The 20044-nt window shown below is 31.1% G+C and overlaps 2 protein-coding genes across 2 annotated transcripts in view; one reads left to right on the top strand and one right to left on the bottom strand.

Moving 5' to 3' along the window:
- The first annotated feature begins 6732 nt into the window (after positions 1-6732).
- LOC102592232 (uncharacterized) lies at positions 6733-8088 on the top strand. The gene is made up of 3 exons (XM_015309435.1): positions 6733-7019; positions 7686-7765; positions 7904-8088. The coding sequence occupies exons 1-3, from the start codon at positions 6820-6822 to the stop codon at positions 7939-7941; spliced, it is 318 nt and encodes a 105-aa protein (XP_015164921.1). The 5' UTR covers positions 6733-6819; the 3' UTR covers positions 7942-8088.
- A 10686-nt stretch (positions 8089-18774) lies between these two features.
- Positions 18775-20044, bottom strand: part of LOC102592912 (dof zinc finger protein DOF5.1-like) — a 2093-nt gene continuing 823 nt past the window's right edge. The window contains exon 3 of the mRNA XM_006348935.2: positions 18775-20044. This exon is cut by the window's right edge and continues 1 nt beyond it. Coding sequence (XP_006348997.2) covers positions 19260-20044 — 785 coding nt within the window. The 3' untranslated portion in view covers positions 18775-19259.

Below are 20044 nucleotides of genomic sequence, written 5' to 3' on the forward strand. Positions count from 1 at the left end.
GCCATATTGCGAGTTGATAATAAGCACACATGAGACCATCTTGTAGATGCATCTATCAAGATCATATAATATTTAAATGATCCACATGCAAGGTGAATAGGCCCACATATATCACCATGTATTCGTTCCAGAAATGCAGGAGATTCCACTCCAACCTTAGTCATTGATGGTTTGGTAATCACCTTTCCTTGTGAACAAGCAGCACAAGAGAATTCCTTTTATTGAAAAAAAAATTGTTTTTTCAAAGTATGCCCATGTGAATTCTCAATTATTTTGCGCATCATATTATAACTGGGATGGCCCAATCGGTCATGCCAAATGACAAAATCATTTAGAATGAGTAAACTTTATGTTTACTATGGCATGTGATTCAACCGTTCTAATATTTGTATGGTACAATCCATATGAAAGTGCAGACAATTTTTCATGCACAGTTTTCTTCTCCGCATTTATCGTAGTAATGTAAAGGTATTCCACATTTCCTTCATTTGCAGTCCCAACATGATAGCCATTTTGGCGAATAACCTTGAAACTTACTACAATACAATGCATTATTAATTATCCATATTGTTCCTCCAGGTAGTAATAAGGCCGCTCTTCCAGAGCCCTCAATCAATTTTGTACTACCGGATATTGTATTAACATATGCCTTTTTCATTATCAAATGAGAGAAATATTTATTTTCTCTTAGTATTGTATGAGTTGTGGCACTGTCCAGAAGGCACATATATCCATTATTCATCTTGGATCCAACTGAAGACTGAAATTTTTTATTTATCTTCATAAAAATAAAAATACATAATAAGAAGTACGAAACTTAACAAAAGAAAATTTAAGTACATGAACTATAAGTAATACATTAAAAACACATAACGACATTATTCATTTCCAGTTCAATTATCAATCTTCAGTTGCGATCGCCAAAGAAGTCCTCAACTTCTAGATAAGTAATATCATCGAGCCCATCAAAAGCATCATCTTTCAATGCTAAATTTGCCTCAACATTCTCATCATATTTTTGAGAAGATCCTGCTTGAGCATCATCCTTGAGAGTCAAATGTGACTCCACCCGGGCATTACAAGAGGGAGGCACCCACCTTTTCTTTCCTTTTCTTTTGAAGGAATTCTGATACAGCCTGACAAAATGCTCAGGTGCCTGACATTCATTTTTCCAATGACCTTTAAGGCCACAACCCATGACAGTGATCGCCCTTTCCTTTAGATGGATTATTTTGAGAACTCATATTGTCCTCTCTTTTGTTATGACCACCACTTCGACGATTATTATATCGTCTTTTGCCCTTGCCACACCCACACACATTTTCATGGCCCCGATTATTTTATCTTATTTCAGACTGGCCGTGTGCTTCTACCCCGTGTGCCTTATGTAATGGAGCACTTCTAGTGGGACGGGATTCATGATTTTTCATTAAAAGGTCATTATGCTGCTCAACCACCAAAAGGCATGAGATCAGTTCAGAATATTTCTGAAAATCTTTTTCACGATATTGTTGTTGTAATATCATATTAGAGGCATGGTAAGTAGTTAAAAGTCTTTTTCCAACATGTCCTCATCTTTTATAGTTTCCCCACATAATTTCAATTGGGAAGTTATTCTAAATACAACAGAGTTATACTCAATTACAGTTTTATAATCTTGAAACCGTAAGTGCATCCACTCATAACGATCCCTTGGCAATATAGTTGCCTTGAGGTGGTCATACCTCCCTTTCAAATCTATCCACAATTCAAGTGGATCTTTCACTGTTAAGTATTCAACCTTCAGGCTTTCATCAAGATGATGACGAAGAAAAATCATAGCTTTCGCTTTATCCTGACTTGATGCCTTATTTCCTTCGATTATACAATCACCAAGACCCTTAGCGGTAAGGTGAATTTCAGCATCAAGTACCCATGACAAATAGTTCTTTCCAGAAATGTCTAGTCCCACAAATTCAAATTTCATGTTGAAAACTATCATAAAATAGTTGAGTTAATAACATGATGTAATTTCTTTATAATAAAAGATAAATTTATGTTTCAAATGATTAAGAATTAGTATAAAGTATATTATATGCATGAACATGGAATGTTACAAAAACATGTAAACTCATAAAGTATGAAACGGTAGTTTTAATATATGTTCTAATTATTTTTCAATATTATTTCTAGTTTCAATAGTTATTAACGTCAAACTTTTGTAAGTTTTCAAGTCATATTTAATATAATACTACTCTCTTTATGACACACAAATATTTATCATAAATTTATGACAAGAAAATATTTACAAGTCTTCTAACTAGCATGTTATCACATTTCCTACTATTTAATTTAGAGTTATAAGTTAGTAGCATATAAACAACATAAAAATATAAACCTGAAACGTATTGATTATTATGTCTAGTAAAGTAATATAATAATACCTAAAGCAAGTTATATATATAGTAATTAAATTACGGATCAAATATTTATGCAAGTCCTATTAGAGATGTTATAAACACATAAATGTATACCCGACACTAAAAGAAAGTTGATTAACTTTTAGGAATTAATTTTGAATTTAGTAGGTCTCAGTTGGTTAGAGATTCGTGTTGATAATGTGTTGTAAAGTGAGAGCAAAATATTATAATACTAAACAAGGAGGTAAGACAAATAGAAATATTAAGTAGAAGTATTCTTTGAACTCTTCAATGTGTATTTCATAAGGGTGAAAAGACTACCCTTTTATAGGATTTAGAAAACACCCTTTTACATTCTTTAACCAAATACGTTAGCACAACTTTAAGTCTTACATTAAATAGGTTCATTACGTTATGTTGTTGATGAAAAGAAACATCCACAATTCAATGATTATATCAATATATATATAGACATTAACTGCAACTCTTCATTAATTACATTTATCCACTATAAATCTATGATTATTTATCCAAATTAAAACGAGCAGTTAATGGTACATATTTCAAAACAAATTTTATTAAATTTATCTTAGCATACACTTATTATAAAGCAGTAATTTGGAAGCATACAATATGATAAACAACGGACTCTCGAGTTAAAAGTTGAAATGTCATTTTACTCTTATAAATTATTGAAAATATATAAAATATCTAATTAATTAAATATATAGTAATACTAAATACTAAAAGTAGGAAAATATTAAGTAAAAAACTTTTTGACAATCCCTGTGTAATAATAACAAAAGCACACAAAAACGTGTAAAAGAAAGTAACGGATAACTTTTATGGTGGAAGCTAAAGGAGCAATAATTAATTCATGAGTGTGAATGTAATATATTAAAGTCTACCAAAATGGGTCGTGGGGCACTGGTGGGAGTGCTTCATCCTTAACCAGAGGTCTCCAGTTCGAGCCCTGGGTAAGAAGAAAATTATGTTGGGAGCGCCACCCCCGAATGGGCCCTGCAGAGCGCGATCCGAATTTAATCGGAGCTCCAATGTGGACTCCGGACACCGGGTGGAAAACCAAAAAAAAAGTAATAAATTAAAGTCTAATAAATTACAACAATGACAATAAAACAATTACTACTATATTAACATTGGGAAAATGCATAAGTACCTTCCAATCTATGCTCAAAATCTCCGAGACACACTTATATTATACTAAGGTCCTATTACCCTCCCGAGCTTATTTTATAAATAATTTTCTACCCCTTTTCGGCCTACGTGTCACTATCTTCTGGGCCCAGCGCGTGTTGATAATTTTTTCAAGTTATCTGGTTGATAGTGTCACGTAGATCGAAAAGGAGTAGAAAATTATTTATAAAATAAGTTCGGGGGAGTAATAGGACCTTAGTATAGTATAAGTGTGTCTCTGAGATTTCGGGCATAGGTTGGGGGGTACTTATGCATTTTCCCTATTGTAAAATATCTTCTATTACGTTTAATTGAATAGTATATAAAATGCAATATATTTTATTTTGTTTACTTCCATATTACTAGGGGTGTACAAAATTGAACTGAAAATCGAACCAAACCACAAATCGAGTCAAATCGGAAAAAAATCCGACTAGTGATTTGGTTTGACTTGGTTTGGTATTGGAAAAAAACCCGACTATATTTGAGTTGGTTTGGTTTTAACTAAAAAAAAACAACCCGAGACTAAACCAACCCGACATTATATATGTAATTTTAAAATTTTATTTTATACATAAAAATATTTCTTATACTATTTCAATTATCTTTTAATATATTATTTCAAGTTTAAAACTTAGAATTCGGAATGGTCCAATAAAGATTATAGTTCATAGATGTTGATAATTATAATACAACTTAAATCAAAATCAAATTAATACTAATGCAAAAAGAAAATCAATTCAACATTAAGAATGACAATAATATTGAATATTTGTTCTTTAGTTTTTACATTGGTTTAGACAATTAAAATATATAATTTAATTTTAATTATCCTTAAATATTTAGCAATATAACTAATACTTATTAAACTTATTTTAGCATGATTTAGTACTTTTAAATTATGATCATCACTACAAAAAAAAAGCCTTGTAATTACGGCAGTTTTTGGACGGCGTTTCCTAAAGGCGCCGTAATATCCTTAATATTACGGCAGTTTATCAAAACGTCACATTTGTCATTTATTTACCGACGGTTTCAATTCTATTATGGCGGTTTGAAGCGCTAACTTATCCTAAAATTAAGCAGATATTTTTTTTTTTTTTTTTAAAAGCCAACTTAGAAATTAGATTAGAATACCCATTTTACATTCGCTCCCAATTAACCCTAGACTAAAATTTGCCTCTTTCTCTCTCTCCCTCTCCCCCATTGATCGAGTTTCTCTCGATAGTTATCGATGGTGATTTGGTCTCCGGTGAAGTTCGCTGGATCAGAGTTGATGTTAGAGGTTAGTCGGGTTGGATTTGAGGGTTGATAGAGCGTTTCCGGTTTAAAATCACTATTTCTTCAATTGTTTCTATTTCATGATTTCTGTTCTCTCAATTTGGTTTGTTATTGCTTTGCTTCTCAGGTTTCTACTGTTCTTCCATCGAATTTTTTATTTCGACAGTTTCATTTTCTGTAATATAGCGCAAAATTGCTCAAGATTGAATCTGAAATAACAATATCAAGTTTACTTTCCATCATGAAGTGTATTTCTCTTATTAATGAGAATACCGGTAAGTTTTCTGCATTTTAGTGTGAAAACTATGTACTGAAGATTGATAATAGGCGTTTTAGTTAAATATCAGGGATTGTTTTAGTGAAAATTAGGTGCTTTACTTTGATTTTTTGAATTTATTGGGCTTGTACCACTATTCCATTCCAGTGAGGTGCTATTTGTTTTAGTTGCATGTCTATGGCTAGTGACTTGCGAGTCTCATCTCACAGGGGATTGGATCTTTATCAAATTATGTTGTTTGAAAATAGAACTAATTTAAGAACAGTAAATGTTATTGTAGTCTTTCTTTGCTTTTAATTTGGTATTACAAATTTGGCATCATAAATTGACTTGAATTCATCAGCGATCAAGTAAGTAATTTAACTTGACCGGATTTGCAGATAATGAGATGAATTCAGCTCAGGTACTACAAAATACAACAAGGTTGCCATCCTCTTATGGAGGTTTTGCGAGTCTTGCACTTCAAGGGTAAATATGTGTTCCTTCCTATTTTATATTTTCTATTTTTGTTTTTTGTTTCTTGTGTACACTTCATAAATATTTAGTTTGTTTGGTTTCGATTGGATTGGATTATATTATTTTTTTCATTAATAAGATAAAGGTATTATAAGTTCAGATGACATTCACATGATTAGTAGGCAATTGAGATCTTTTCTTAGGGCTTTCTGATGGACTATCTTGTGAAGATTGCTCTAGAACTCGCATCTGATCATATTCTCTTCATATCTTAGTTTTCAATGAATGTTGAAAATAATAAAGATTACTACTACTGGAACTTTCATCTTGTTGGAACATGTAGTCTCTTAGCCTAATAAACTTACTAGTTTAGGTGCTCATCATGCAAGAGAGAGATTCTGTTCCGTCTCTTTCAGGAAAACTATTAACTGATTTCATTTTTGAGGTATGTTACCTTATTGCAAAGTCACTTTTGACTTAAGTATTGAAACATGATATCCATACTCTTACTCCTTTAAACAGTGTGTCAAAATCAGTCCGGGGAGATCCTACAAGGAGTTGTGAGAGAAGTGAAGGAAGAAACTGGGGTAAGAAATTCACAAGCAACATTTTCCTACCTAAATGGGCAAATATGTCGCTAATTTTCTTAATGATGGTTTTTTCTTTCTCATTGTTTTGTCCAGATTCATACCGAATTTGAGGAGGTTAGGACTTTCAGGTAACAAAAATTTTCCTCTTCAAAGGACTATAAGCTTACCATGATGGACAATGAATTTCTATGCCACCTTATCGATTCAAAGAGCTATATTAGAAATTAACTCCTTAAGATACAACATTTAAATTTCAGTTAGCACTTCTAAGGTTAAATGTTTCTTCTCATGCGTAAGAAATTGTTTAGCAAACACTTTATGCTATCAATGTATTTATGTTTATGGCACATAAATTTTCTCCTAACTGGTTTATTGTTTAAGGTTGGTTAAGAAATTGTTTAGCAAACACTCCGCAACATGGATGTGTGAAGGATATCAACCATTTTCCTGCTCAAAATAAATACTATTTAAATAGTTGATTGAATATCTGCATTCTGAAATCACCGATTGAAGAAAATGCTTACAACATGTCAGTGCCTCTTCTCTCTTTCTTTACATACGTCTCTAACAATTTTCTATATGCTTACTGTAAAAGAGGAGGATATTCAAAGTAATTCTCAATATGAAAATGCTATTGAATGTTTTCTTAGATCTAAAGTGTAACTTCAGAATTCACTTTAAAAGATTCAATCTTTTAAAATCCCAACTTCCGTTGATGTTAACTGATGCTGAGAGTTACTGGTGGCATTTGCAGCCACTTGCAATGGTCCAATTCTTGCTTCCGTCTTCAATAAGAGTGGCCATGCGGCATATTTCTTCCAGGCAAGTTTATTGCCCTTGTTTACTTTACTATAGTGTTATGTGAATATTACAGACAAATCTCCAAGACAGTTTTTCACTGAAAATGTGTGATTTTGGGATTTGTTAGTTTTCCATTATATTTTGTTTGTCTTGTTTTGACTTTACACGGAGTTTATGTAATTAGACAATACCTTTTGAATTTTGTGGATTTGAAATAAATTTAAAAATTGTCAAAAATATTAAAGACATTCTTTTTTGAACGGGCTAAAAAAAATATAAGATAACAAATTGAACGGAAGAGTAGGAAAGAACGGGTTTTTCAATTAGTATAATGCATAGAGAAGGTGTATCTTGTAGTTTTCATTTGAAAGATATATGTAATGCATCATGCAGACATCATCATTTATAGAACAACAATAGGCTCACTCCTATGTTTTCTCTAATCTGGATTTGTTGAGCACGCCCTAATACAGACATTATCTTTATAGAACAACCATGGACTCACTCATATGTTTTCCCTAATATGGGTCCTTTGAACCACGCCCTGATGCAGAACTAAGGACAATTCAAGTTTTTGTTAGATGGCTGTCAATATAGAACAACCATGGACTCACTCGTATGTCTTGTGGTTTCTTTGGGACTTGCTTTTGTATAGTGTTTGCTAATATGCTATTATTTTGATTCTAGGATGGCACCATTGGTGGCCCTACAAAAGGAGGTGTATATCCAGCTGTTAGCACTTGCTGTCGGAGCACCCCCAAACGTGGGTAAGAAAGACTTGGGCCTAATTCATCATATATGTCCCTATACTCATATCATATATAGTTATATCTTTCACGACATTCTAGCACTTTTGTTATAGACCAACTCAAAAACAAATATCGGTTTCATCACACTTGCTGCAGGTGACGCCTATTCATCTAAGAGCCAAGATCACAAATGAATCCTCGTCAGATGTTACTTTTAGAATATGATGTGGTTAATTTTCTTCGAATGAATGTAAAACATTACTCCTTGATGTATTTAGAATTTATTATGTAGTTTTGAAATGCTATGTTTTCAATATATGATGAATGGTTTGTTTCACTAATCTTTCTTGTATGTGTCAATACTACTGTAGAGCAAATATATAAGCTTTGAGCATTAAACAGTTGCAGAAATGGAATGAAATTATAAGAATATAAAAAGAAATAATAATTGGTTCATTAAACCCACATTATGGCGGTTTAAAACTGCCATTGCAGGCAATTTTAACACATGCAATTGCGGCGGTTTTATAACTGTCGCAACATACCATTATCAACCGCCATTTTATACAAATTGAAATTACAGCGGTTTTGGGAAAACCGCTACAATAACTTTGTGACAGACGTAATTCCGACGTTTGGAGAAACCGCCAAAAATACTCGTAGCGACGGCTAAAACCGCCGCAATATCCTTATAAAAACCGTCGTAATTGCTCTGTTTTTTTGTACGTGCATTTTCATTATGACTTTGCAATATTTATTTTATATGATGATTTCATTATTATTTTTTATTGAATATTTTAGTGTCATCAGTACTCATCTCATATTATGTGTTATTTTCTTAAGAAACACCTTAAATAATTGTATTTTGGTTGGACTAAAGAAATATTTGGAGCACAAGTTAATTATATGTTTGTATGCAAACTTTACCAAAAAAATCCGAGGTTTATTAGTTTGGTTTGATTTATAAATTTAAAAATTCGACACAATGATTTGGTTTGGTATTTGAAAAAACCGAACCAACCCAAGTTTGAAAAACCTAAAAAAATCCGAATTTTACTAGTTTGGTTTGGTTTATAAATTTTAAAAGTTTATACAAATGATTTGATTTGATATTTGAAAAATCCGAACCAACCCAATCATGTACACCCCTACATATTACTATTTAAGTTATAACTTCAGGCTATCTTTCTATTCACCACAACATATAAAAAAATGATAACTTACATTATCATTTGAATTTAAATTTATATTTTTATTCTTATTATTATTATTATGTTTGTACCAAAGTACTTTTTCATTTGTCATTACTATATATTAATCTTATTGTTTGTTTTGTCTAAGATTAATTAGATTGATAAGTTTGTAAACAAAAGTAATATTATCAAGCAGATTCATTGTTGATCGAGTCCGTGAGTAGACTAGAACATTCATTGTCTTTTATTTCAATTTTATTTTCATTATATAGTGATCATATATGGTCAAGTTTTATGAGGCGCATCCAAATCATCCAACTACCTTGAGTTTTATATTTTTTTATGACACTTTTATTTTGATTTTAGCTTCTTTTTTTTGTAATTTGCTTTCTTGTTTGACAAAAATATTTCTTCTGGCAGTTATTGCAATTCTTTTGATCGACAAATTTAAAGAAAGAGTAATGAGAAAGTTTCAATCCTTCACCTTTACTTTATAGGAGACATTGTACATGAAGGGTAGATACCATCAACAAGAAATCATTTTTTTTTGTAAATGAAATAGAATAATTAAATTTAACCGTTAAGAAGGACATAATATGTATAAGAAAGAGTCTAATGAAATATGTACTTTGCAAAACAAAAATCGTCCGGAAGCTGTATTATCAAAATATTATCGGCTAACTTTAAAAGTTGAGAAGATCGCATAGTTCCAGTAAAATGGATCTTAAATGTCTAAAATATATGCAAAAAATGGTGAGTCTTCACTTACTGTTCCCCCAACCCTCTACAGAGGATTCTGTAAAGGTTTTACAAAAAATCGTCCAAAATTCATATCAACCAAATATTCATTGGCTAACACACACGAAAAATTGCAAAAATTGCCTAATTCTTGTAAAATGGCTCCTAAATGCTCAAAATAAGTGCAAAAATGGTGAGGTTTCACAAACTACTCTACCAACTCCCTACGGAGGGTTCCTCAAAGGTTTTGCAAGAAAAAATCATCTGAAAATTATATCACCAAAATATTAATGAGCGGACACACACGAAAAATTGAGAAAATTGCCTAATTCCTATAAAATGGATCATAAATTTCCAAAATATGTGCAAAAAATAGTGAAGCTTCACGCACTGTTCCCCTAACTCCATAAGGAAAGTTCCGTAAAGGTTTTACAAAAAAAATATTCGGAAATCATATCACCAAAATATTTATTGTCTAACACACACGAAAAAAATAAAAAAAAAATCACCTAATTTCGATTAAATAGATCTTAAATGTCCAAAATATGTGCAAAAATTGGTGAGGCTTCATGCACTGCTCCCCCAACTCCTCACGAAAGTTTCCATAAAAAAATTCAAAAAACTCGTCCAGAAGTCATATCACCATAATATTTATAGGCTAACACACATGAAGAAAAATGAGAAAATCGTCTAATTCTCGTATAAAGGCTCTTAAATGTCCAAAATATGTGTAAAAATTGTGAAGCTTCACGTACTCTCCTACATCCCCAACTCCCTACGTAGGGTTCCTTAAAAGTTTGGTAAAAAATTCGTATGAAAGTTATATCACCAAAATATTCATAGGCTAACACACATGAAAGAAAAATGAGAAAATCGTCTAATTCTCGTAATAAAGGCTACTTAAATGTACCAAAATATGTAGTAAAAATTGTGAAGCTTCACGTACTCTCCTACATCCCCAACTCCCTACGTAGGGTTCCTTAAAAAGTTTGGTAAAAAATTCGTATGAAAGTTATATCACCAAAATATTGATGGACTAACACACATGAAAGAAAAATGAGAAAATCGTCTAATTCTCGTATAAAGGCTCTTAAATGTCCAAAATTATGTGTAAAAAATTGTGAAGCTTCACGTACTCTCCTACACTCCCCAACTCCCTACGTAGGGTTCCTTAAAAAGTTTGGTAAAAAATTCGTATGAAAGTTATATCACCAAAATATTCATAGGCTAACACACAAGAAAAACTTAGAAAATCACCTAATTCCTTTAAAGTGGATCCTAAATGTCTGAAATATGTGCAAAAATTAGTGTACTACTTCCCCAACTCCCTATAGAGGGTTCCATAAATGTTTTGCAAAAAATCGTTCACAAGCCATATCACCAAAATATTCATGGGCTAACACATGAAATATTGAGAAAATCACCTAATTCTTGTAAAAATGGCTCATAAATACCCAAAATATGTGCAAAAATGTGAGGCTTCATGTACTGCTCTCCTAACTCCCTATAGAGGGTTCTGTAAAGGTTCTACAAAAAAATCATCCGGAAGTCATATCACCAAAATATTGATGGACTAACACACATGAAAATTTGAGAAAATCACTTAATTCCTGTAAAATGGCTCCTAACTGCACAAAATATGTGCCAAAATTGATGAGACTTCACGTGTTGCTCCCCCACCTCCCTACAGAGGGTTCTAAAAGTTTTACAAAAAAAATTCTAGATGTCATATCACCAAAATATACATAGGCTAGCAAACACGAAAAATTGAGAAAATCACTAATTTATGTAAAATGGATCCTAAATGCCCAAAATATATGCGAAAATGGTGAGGCTTCATGTATTGCTCCCCAACTCCCTAAATAGGGTTCCGTAATTTTTTTGCAAAAAAATCATCAGTAAGCTATATTACCAAAATATTCTTAGGCTAACACATATGAAAAACTAAGAAAATCTCCTAATTCCTGTAAAATGTCTCCTAAATATAAAAAAAATATGTGCCAAAATGGTGAGATTTCACGTACTACTCACCCAACTCTATACAGAGTGTTTCGTAAATGTTGTGCAAAAAAATTGTCCAGAAGCCATTTCACCAAAATATTAATAGGTCGGCACACATGAAAAACTAGAAAATCACTTGATTCCTGTAAAGTGGATCCTTAATGTTTAAAATATGTGTCAAAATAGTGAGACTTCATGCACTATTCCCCCTAACTCCTTACGAAGGTTTCAGTAAGGGTTTACAAAAAAAATCATCTGAAAGTCATATCACTAAAATATTGTTGGGCTAACACATATGAAAACTGAGAAAATCACCTAATTTCTGTAAAATGGCTAATATTCAAAATATATGTAAAAATGGTGAGGCTTCACATATAGCTCCCCCGACTTCCTACGGATGGATCCGTAAAGATTTTGCAAGAAAATCGTCCAGAAATCATATCATCAAAATATTCATGAGCTAACACACGAAAAACTGAGAAAATCGCCTCATTCCAATAAATGGCTCTAAATGTCCAAAATGTGTGCAAAAAATGATAAGGCTTCACGTATTGCTCCCCCAACCCCCTACAGGATTCGTAAATTTTTTTATAAAAAACTCATCCGAAAGCCATATCATCAAACTATTTATGGCCTAACACATGCAAAAAGATTTGAAAATCACCTAATTCCTGTAAAATGGCTCATAAATTTCCAAAATATGTGTAAAAATGGTGAGACTTCACGTACTGTTCAAACAACTCCCTACAAAGGGTTGCGTAAAGGTTTTGTAAAACCATCTAGAAGCCATATAACTAAAAAATTCATGGGATAACTCACACAAAAAAGTGAGAAAATCACCCGATTCCTGTAATATGGCTCCTAAATGTCCAATATATGTGCAAAAAATGGCGAGGCTTCACGTATTGCTTTCCCAACTCCCTATAAAGGATTACATAGGTTTTGCAAAAATATCATCCAAAAGAAATATCACCTAATTCATGTAAAATGGATCCTAATGTCCAAAATATGTGTGGGGAAAGTGAGGTACATACTTTTCCCCAACTCTCTATGGAGAGGTTTCCATAAAGGTTTTGCAAAAAATGTCTAAAAATCATATCACCAAAATATTTATGGGCTAAAAACACACGAAAAACTGAGAAAATCGCATAATTTATGTAGAATGACTCCTGAATGCACAAAAATTACGAGGCTTCATGTACTTCTCCCTCAACTCCCTACGGGGAATTCCATAAAGGTTTTGCAAAAAAATAATTCAGAAGTCATATCACCAAAATATTCATTGGCTAACACACATGAAAAATTGAGAAAATTGCCTAATTCTTTTGAAATGGATCCTTAATGCCCAAAATATGTGCAAAAAATGGTGAGGATTCATGTACTGCTCTCTAAATTGTGACATAGCATTCTGTAAAGGTTTTGCAAAAATATTGTTCGAAGTCATATCACCAAAATATTAATGAGCTAACACACACGAAAAACTAATAAAATCGCATATATCATGTAAAATGGCTCTTAAATGTCCAAAATATATGCAAAAAATGGTGAAGCTTCATGTACTGCTCCCCCAACTCCCTACGAAGGATTCTGTATAGGTTTTGCAAAAAAATCATCGATAAGAAATTAATATCACAAAAATATTCATGGGCTAACACGCATGAAAAACTAAGAAAATCACTTAATTTCTGTAAAATTGATCCTAAATGCCCAAAATATGTGCAAAAAAATTGTGAGGCTTCACAGACTGCTCCCCAATCTCCCTACGGAGGATTCGGTCAAGATTTTATGAAAAAATCATCTGAAAGACCTATCACCAAAATATTCATGGGCTAACACAGAAAAACTAAAAGAATACCTAATTCTTATAAAATGGCTCATCATATATGTTTAGATATATGTACTTCAGGATACATAGATACATTGTATCTAAGTGAATTCACATGTATTTGAGATACATAGACAATTTTCGCTCGTCTCCCTCCCTCTCAACTCACTCGCCACTCTCCTATATATCTAGTATCTCAGAGACATGTGAATCACACCAAATATATCCAGATACATGTATCTAGTGTGATTCACATGCATCTGAGATACATGACTATCTTGCTCGCCTCTCTCCCTATTTTACTAAACATATATGGTATCAAAAATACATGTATCTAGGTGTATCTTCCTTAATATATGATAGAAAACTTTTAATTAATGATAAAATATATAAAATATTTGAAAATATATGTAGAATTAATATTATAATATGAATATATGTCTAATAAAGTAGTTTTTACTTTATTAAAATCAAAATAATCCTCCTACAGAATGAGATCAAACAGGCCCAAAGCAAATAATACTCCATCCGTCTCATTTTATATGTCATCCCTTTCTATAAATAGTTAGTCCATAAAATCAATGCATAAACTACCATATTGTTCCTTTTTTACCCTTGTGAGTTATCAGCCTTGAAAATATACATTTTACCAACTTAGAAAAACTAAGTAAATGATTCATGTTCATTGGTTAAATTAATTAATCAAAAATAAATTAACTCATATTCATTGATTGAAAACTTGAGTTCCAAAAAAAATTAAATAAGGGTAGAAAGGGTAAAGTTACATCATTTCTTAATGCAAGTGCAAAGTAAAAAAGTGACATCTAAAATGGGACGGAGGAAATAGTTATTAAGAGAAAATTAAATAACCCAACAACAATAACTAAAAAGATAAATTACTTTCTTCATTTCAACTTGTTTGATCTATTTTTTTAATTTATTTATAAAAAAAATGGCTCTTTACCTTTGTTAGCAATTCTTTAATTTCAAATTTTCACATGATATGTTTAAGATTACTATATGTTTTAATATATTTTTAATTAAGATCATAAAATTTTAAAAAAATGATTTTTAAATTTTTTATACTAAATTAAAATAAAGGGAGTATAAGCATCCAAATTGTCAGAGGTAGAAAAAAAGCAAAAGATGGAATAGGGGAAAGAGAGCAACAAAAAGCAAAACATTTCACGCTTATCGATGCCCTATTTATCCCTTCATGCACGGACATAACATGCATGTGCACATATTTATAATATATTATATTTTGTTCGTTACAAATTATTTATCGTTTTAATAGTGATAAAATGTCAAAAAACATTCTGATGAATGTTTATAATTAAGTGGTGTGTTAAATAAAATTACGAGAGATAATTTGAAATAGAGGGAAATAGTAATACTATATACATACCTCTTCCTTTGTTTTATTTTATGAGTTTTATTATTTGGGAGTCAAATACCTTTTTTGTTTAATTATATTCTTTTCAATTTTTTGTAAATATTTTGAATTTATTGACTACATATGCTAACTTTTAGACTACAGCTTCCTTTTCAATTTAGGTGACATAATTTTTTTTTTGTCTGTTTAAAAAAAAAGTCATAATTTCTTATTTAAAAGTAAATCAACGTACTTTGAAATTTTTACTTTAATCTTAATAAAATGATTTATAGTCAAATAAATATTTATGACTTGTTTTATATGATAAATTTTTGAATTTTTTATTTTTTTTAAATTTCTTGTTCAATTAAATACCACCAGAAAAATTGAACGAATGATAATATGATATAGTACTTCCATGTAGTTTTCTTAAAGAATCTTTGCTTGAAGCCATACCAAAAAAAAATCGTGTATTTTGGCTATCATACTATAAACCTTTCACGTAAGATGGCATGTACGTAGACACATAATTGTTATGTAAGATGTTATATAGGATAGATATGTTTATTTGTTCAATTTTATATAAGTTAAGTATCTACTTATGCACATTCAAAGTTGAAGTGCATACAGGGGCGGACCCACGTTGTATTCAGGGGGTTCACCCGAACCCCCTCGACAAAAAATTACACGATATATATGGTAAATTTTCTGCATTTTTATAGATATATATATATTTTGAACCCCCTCAATAACAAAGAGAAATTGATGGCATAATGGCAATTACCCTTGAAACTAAATTGTATGTCACCGGATGGAATCCCAGTGAAAGCGTTTTCTTTTTTTCTTTTTTAGTTTCAGTTTTTTTTAGTATTTTTTTTAAAAATTTCAGTTTTGTTTTTCATTTTTTTTTACTTTAAAAAATGTGTTAAAAGTTTGGTTTTAAACCCAAAAGAATTCAAGGTTTTCATTTTTAAAGGCTTATTTACACGTTTATATTTTTATTTTTCGAACCCCCTGAACGAAAATCCTGAGTCCGCCACTGAGTGCATACATGCCAACTGAAACTAAGTCAAAAAACACGTTTAAGATTACATGACATATTTAAGATCGCGAATTCAAAATCGAACAAACAAAGTAGTATTTTGAGGAGTTAAAGGAGGTAAATAGGGTTGCTTTATTGTGATAATAGTGTCAGCTTTTAGATTTTTACCTCAAGTATATATATATATCAAGATGTTCTTATGTACTTTACTTTAATCAAATTCATTATTTCTCTACATGTAACATTGGTCCTTACAAAAAGTTTAAGATCCTCTCACGGCTCTTCCTTTTCTTTTTTTCTCTTTAGACCACCACTCCTTTTTGTGATGTAATTTTCATACATTGTAATCATCAATCTTCAAGATTTTGCCTCCAAATTATTTCTTTTAACTTTTAATATATATTAATACTTATATGCCATGTGATATTTATTTTTTTTAGTCAATATAAAAAATTAATAATTTCCTTGTTTTAAATTGTGTATCTGGTACTTATAACTTAAAGACAAATTAAGTTTAAGAAAGTACTGAAAAAGTATCAGAATATACTTTATTAATTTTATGGTTATAAATATTTTCGTATAAATTGAGACGAAGAGAGTGTAAGGTTGAAAGATAAGAGTATTGACGTAGAGTGTGGAGAATAAGGTAGTGGTGTCATCATATCATGATAATATTGTTCTCTTTATTATATCTTTTTACATAAATATGATAAGAAATATATCTTTCTTTTCTCTCATTATGTTTTTATGGTTACATCCAATGAAGTTAGTTAAAGAAACAGTTGCATTGTTTTTAGTGGAACTTTGGCGTTTTCTTCTTTCTTTGACTACTAATCTTATCTCTTCTGTCTTTTACTTTCACAAAAATTTATATAAATAAATAATTGAATCTCACCATATAATAGAATCTCACATAAATTTAACTTATATACATAAAAAGAGTATACAATTTTCTTCTACTATTAGTAGAGTTTATTTTAGTAGTAATACAAGTACTATGTTTTATTTTAGGTGTACTCATTTCACTTTTAATGTAGGGTGATAGAAAAATAAGAAATTAACGACGAATAAAAAGTTTTATAGCTAAATATTAATTTTTTTATGTTAATTTTGTTTAGTTATGGATCATATGAAAATCTAATTAGCTAGTAGCTATTTAGCGATAGATATTAACTAAGGATTATTAATAAATTTCTTAGATAATTTTATATTTTCTAGTAATGGTAGAATATTTTTTCTTTTTTTGATAGAATCCACATCCATCTATAGGTTTCCACCTCCTACCTTGTGTATTATCTAAGTATTTTGAATTGTTGTATATTGTGACTTATAGTTTTTTGTCGTAGTTTTCAATTATGAAAATTTTATTTCAAAAAATTTAAAGATTCTATATTCAAATTTAAAAAGTTTGATTCTCAAAATCGAAAAAGTGTGAGTGAGTGTCACCATATACAAAGACAGAGTTAGAGCATTAACTACAGATTCAATGACCAATAGCTTTTGCTTTAATTATGTATTCATATTAGGAAACTCCGAATTAAATTGAGAATTTATAAATTTTAAATTTTAACTCCACCTCTCGTTAGATATATATATATATATATATATACATACATATAACCTAGCAGTGGGGAATCTCTCAAACTCACACACCCACATGTCTCTGGTTCTTGACCTTACTTTTAAAGATACTACTCCTAATTAAAGCTGATTAGCTTCATTGCTTTTCTCCAAAGATAAATTCTGCTGATCTTATTAACCTTCAAAATTAGTCTAGTTATATCTAAGCTTGTACTTCCTTTGTGTTATATAACTAATTTTTGTGAACATTTTTATATGGGAAAAGGCTCAAATATGCCATCGAACTTTCAGAAAAGGCTCATTTATGCCATCCGTTAAAAGTTTGGCTCATCTATGCCATTACCGTTTAAGAAAAGGCTCATTCATGCCATTATTTTTTAACGGTGGTTTTGCAAAACCATTTTTTACACGTGGCCAATTATAATTCGGCCACGTCATTATTTTTTTCAGAATTTTGATTTTTTATTATAAAAAAATAATGACGTGGCCGAATTATAATTGGCCACGTGTAAAAAATGGTTTTGCAAAACCACCGTTAAAAAAATAATGGCATGAATGAGCCTTTTCTTAAACGGTAATGGCATAGATGAGCCAAACTTTTAACGGATGGCATAAATGAGCCTTTTCTGAAAGTTCGATGGCATATTTGAGCCTTTTCCCTTTTTATATTTACAAATAATTTAACTTTAAATTTCTTATTTTATTCTTAATGGGATGACACATAAAAATTGTATTTATGGCTTGTATCTTATTCCAAATTTCAAAAGTTCTTCTTTTTTTGAAATTTCATGTGATCACATAAATTAAGACATAGGGATTGATACCACACGCGCATCAACTGGCAAGTAGAACTAGAAATATGATACTCCCTCCGTATAGTACTAGAAATCTGATACTCCCTTGTGCACTTTTACTTGTCACGTTTCTATTCACGAGAGTAAATTTTACTAATCTTTGGAACTAAATTGAATAGGATTAATTTAATATTCAAAATTTAGATAATCGTATATACTATACGAAAAAAACTATAAATTACAATCTTTCTCACATTAATATGACGAAAATATATCTTAAAATATTGATCAAAATCTATATCGTTTTGACTCTTAAAAAATGAGACGTGAGAAGTAAAAGTGCACATAGGCAGTATCATCTTCCATGAAAGAGGTAAATCATATATAACTCATGCAGCTTGAACATATAAGATGTTGATCTCATATATATATATATATATATTAAATAAATGCATCTTCATAAATATTCTAAAAGGAGTACCAAACATATATATATTAGTGAACTTGCAGTAGCTAGGGTTGGAATTTGGGAAATAATAAGTTACTATTACAAATAACTACTTATCAAGGACAGTACAAATGTAATAATGTCAGATACCAAAAACTCATATAACTTCACACATTATAAAAGAACCTCCCAAAAACAAAAAATACAACACACTAAAGAAATTAAACAAACAACACAAAGATATTTTAACTTAGAACCATGAAATACAAAACAAATCCTACCATGCAATGCATCTCTAATTGCATCCTCAACAACAACATGATGATGATGAGATACAAGATCACCAGAGGAGAGGCAGCGCTAGAACTTTTAGTTTATGATCGAGTTCTGTTGAATCTGTAGCTAGCATTGTGACTCCGCAAATCTTCACTTTCTTATAACATTAGGGCTCAACATATTGAAGTCAATTACCATCCATGAATCATTTCAATTTAAGAATTGAAGTTAACATATGATCATAGAAGATGGTTGGTAGTACTAGGGGAGTTATTATTGAGATCACTAGAAAACCCTATCCAAGAATTTTCATTTGCAACACCCCAATATTGATTATTATTTTCAAGAGTACCCAAAAATTGTTTGGTTGATGAATCCATACCTTGTCTATTATTATCCTCCATTTTCACTTGTTGAGTAACCCCATTTGATGCTTCAATTGTTGTAGTAGTAGTAGTAGGACCTTCATTTTGAAAATTAGGGTACAAATTTGTTGGATGCTCAAAGTTGTTAGAAGCTACCAAAGATGGCAATAAATTGTTACTCCCTATTTGAAATCCCATTTCACCAACTAATTGATGAGGAGGAGGCTGAATTAATCCTCCATAATTATTTAGGTTTTGGAAAGCACCCATAAGTGATGTAAATTGTGTAGATGATTGTGAAAAGTGGTGACCAATCATTTCCATGTTACAACTTGAAGGAATTGCACTTGTTGAAGCATTATTAGTAGTATTACCCACTTGTCCTCCTCCGCCTCCTGATTTTGCGCTATTGTTGTTGTTACTGCTTTTATTTCTTTTATTCCTCCTACAGCCGCCTCCCACCGGCACGTTTCTCAAGGCGCCCCCTCTTGTCCAATAACGGCGACAATTCTTACAGAAATGGCGTGGTTGGGAGAGGCTGTAGTTGTTGAAGTAACAAAACTTAGTGTTCGAGGAATCACACCTCGGACACTTTAGCCCAGCTTCCGGCAACGAAAGCTTGGCTATTCGGGCTCGATCGGCCATCGAACCAGGCCTGA

The sequence above is a fragment of the Solanum tuberosum genome, unplaced genomic scaffold (genome assembly GCF_000226075.1).
Source record: "Solanum tuberosum cultivar DM 1-3 516 R44 unplaced genomic scaffold, SolTub_3.0 scf00101, whole genome shotgun sequence".
Taxonomy (NCBI): domain Eukaryota; kingdom Viridiplantae; phylum Streptophyta; class Magnoliopsida; order Solanales; family Solanaceae; genus Solanum; species Solanum tuberosum.

What these genes read in the sequence shown, in the direction of transcription:
- LOC102592232 (XM_015309435.1), top strand. Translation starts at nt 6,820, where the DNA reads ATGAAAATGCTATTGAATGTTTTCTTAGATCTAAAGTGTAACTTCAGA. An exon ending in ATGCGGCATATTTCTTCCAG is followed by an intron (nt 7,020 to 7,685) that starts GCAAGTTTATTG and finishes TTTTGATTCTAG; the next exon opens with GATGGCACCATTGGTGGCCC. An exon ending in CGGAGCACCCCCAAACGTGG is followed by an intron (nt 7,766 to 7,903) that starts GTAAGAAAGACT and finishes CACTTGCTGCAG; the next exon opens with GTGACGCCTATTCATCTAAG.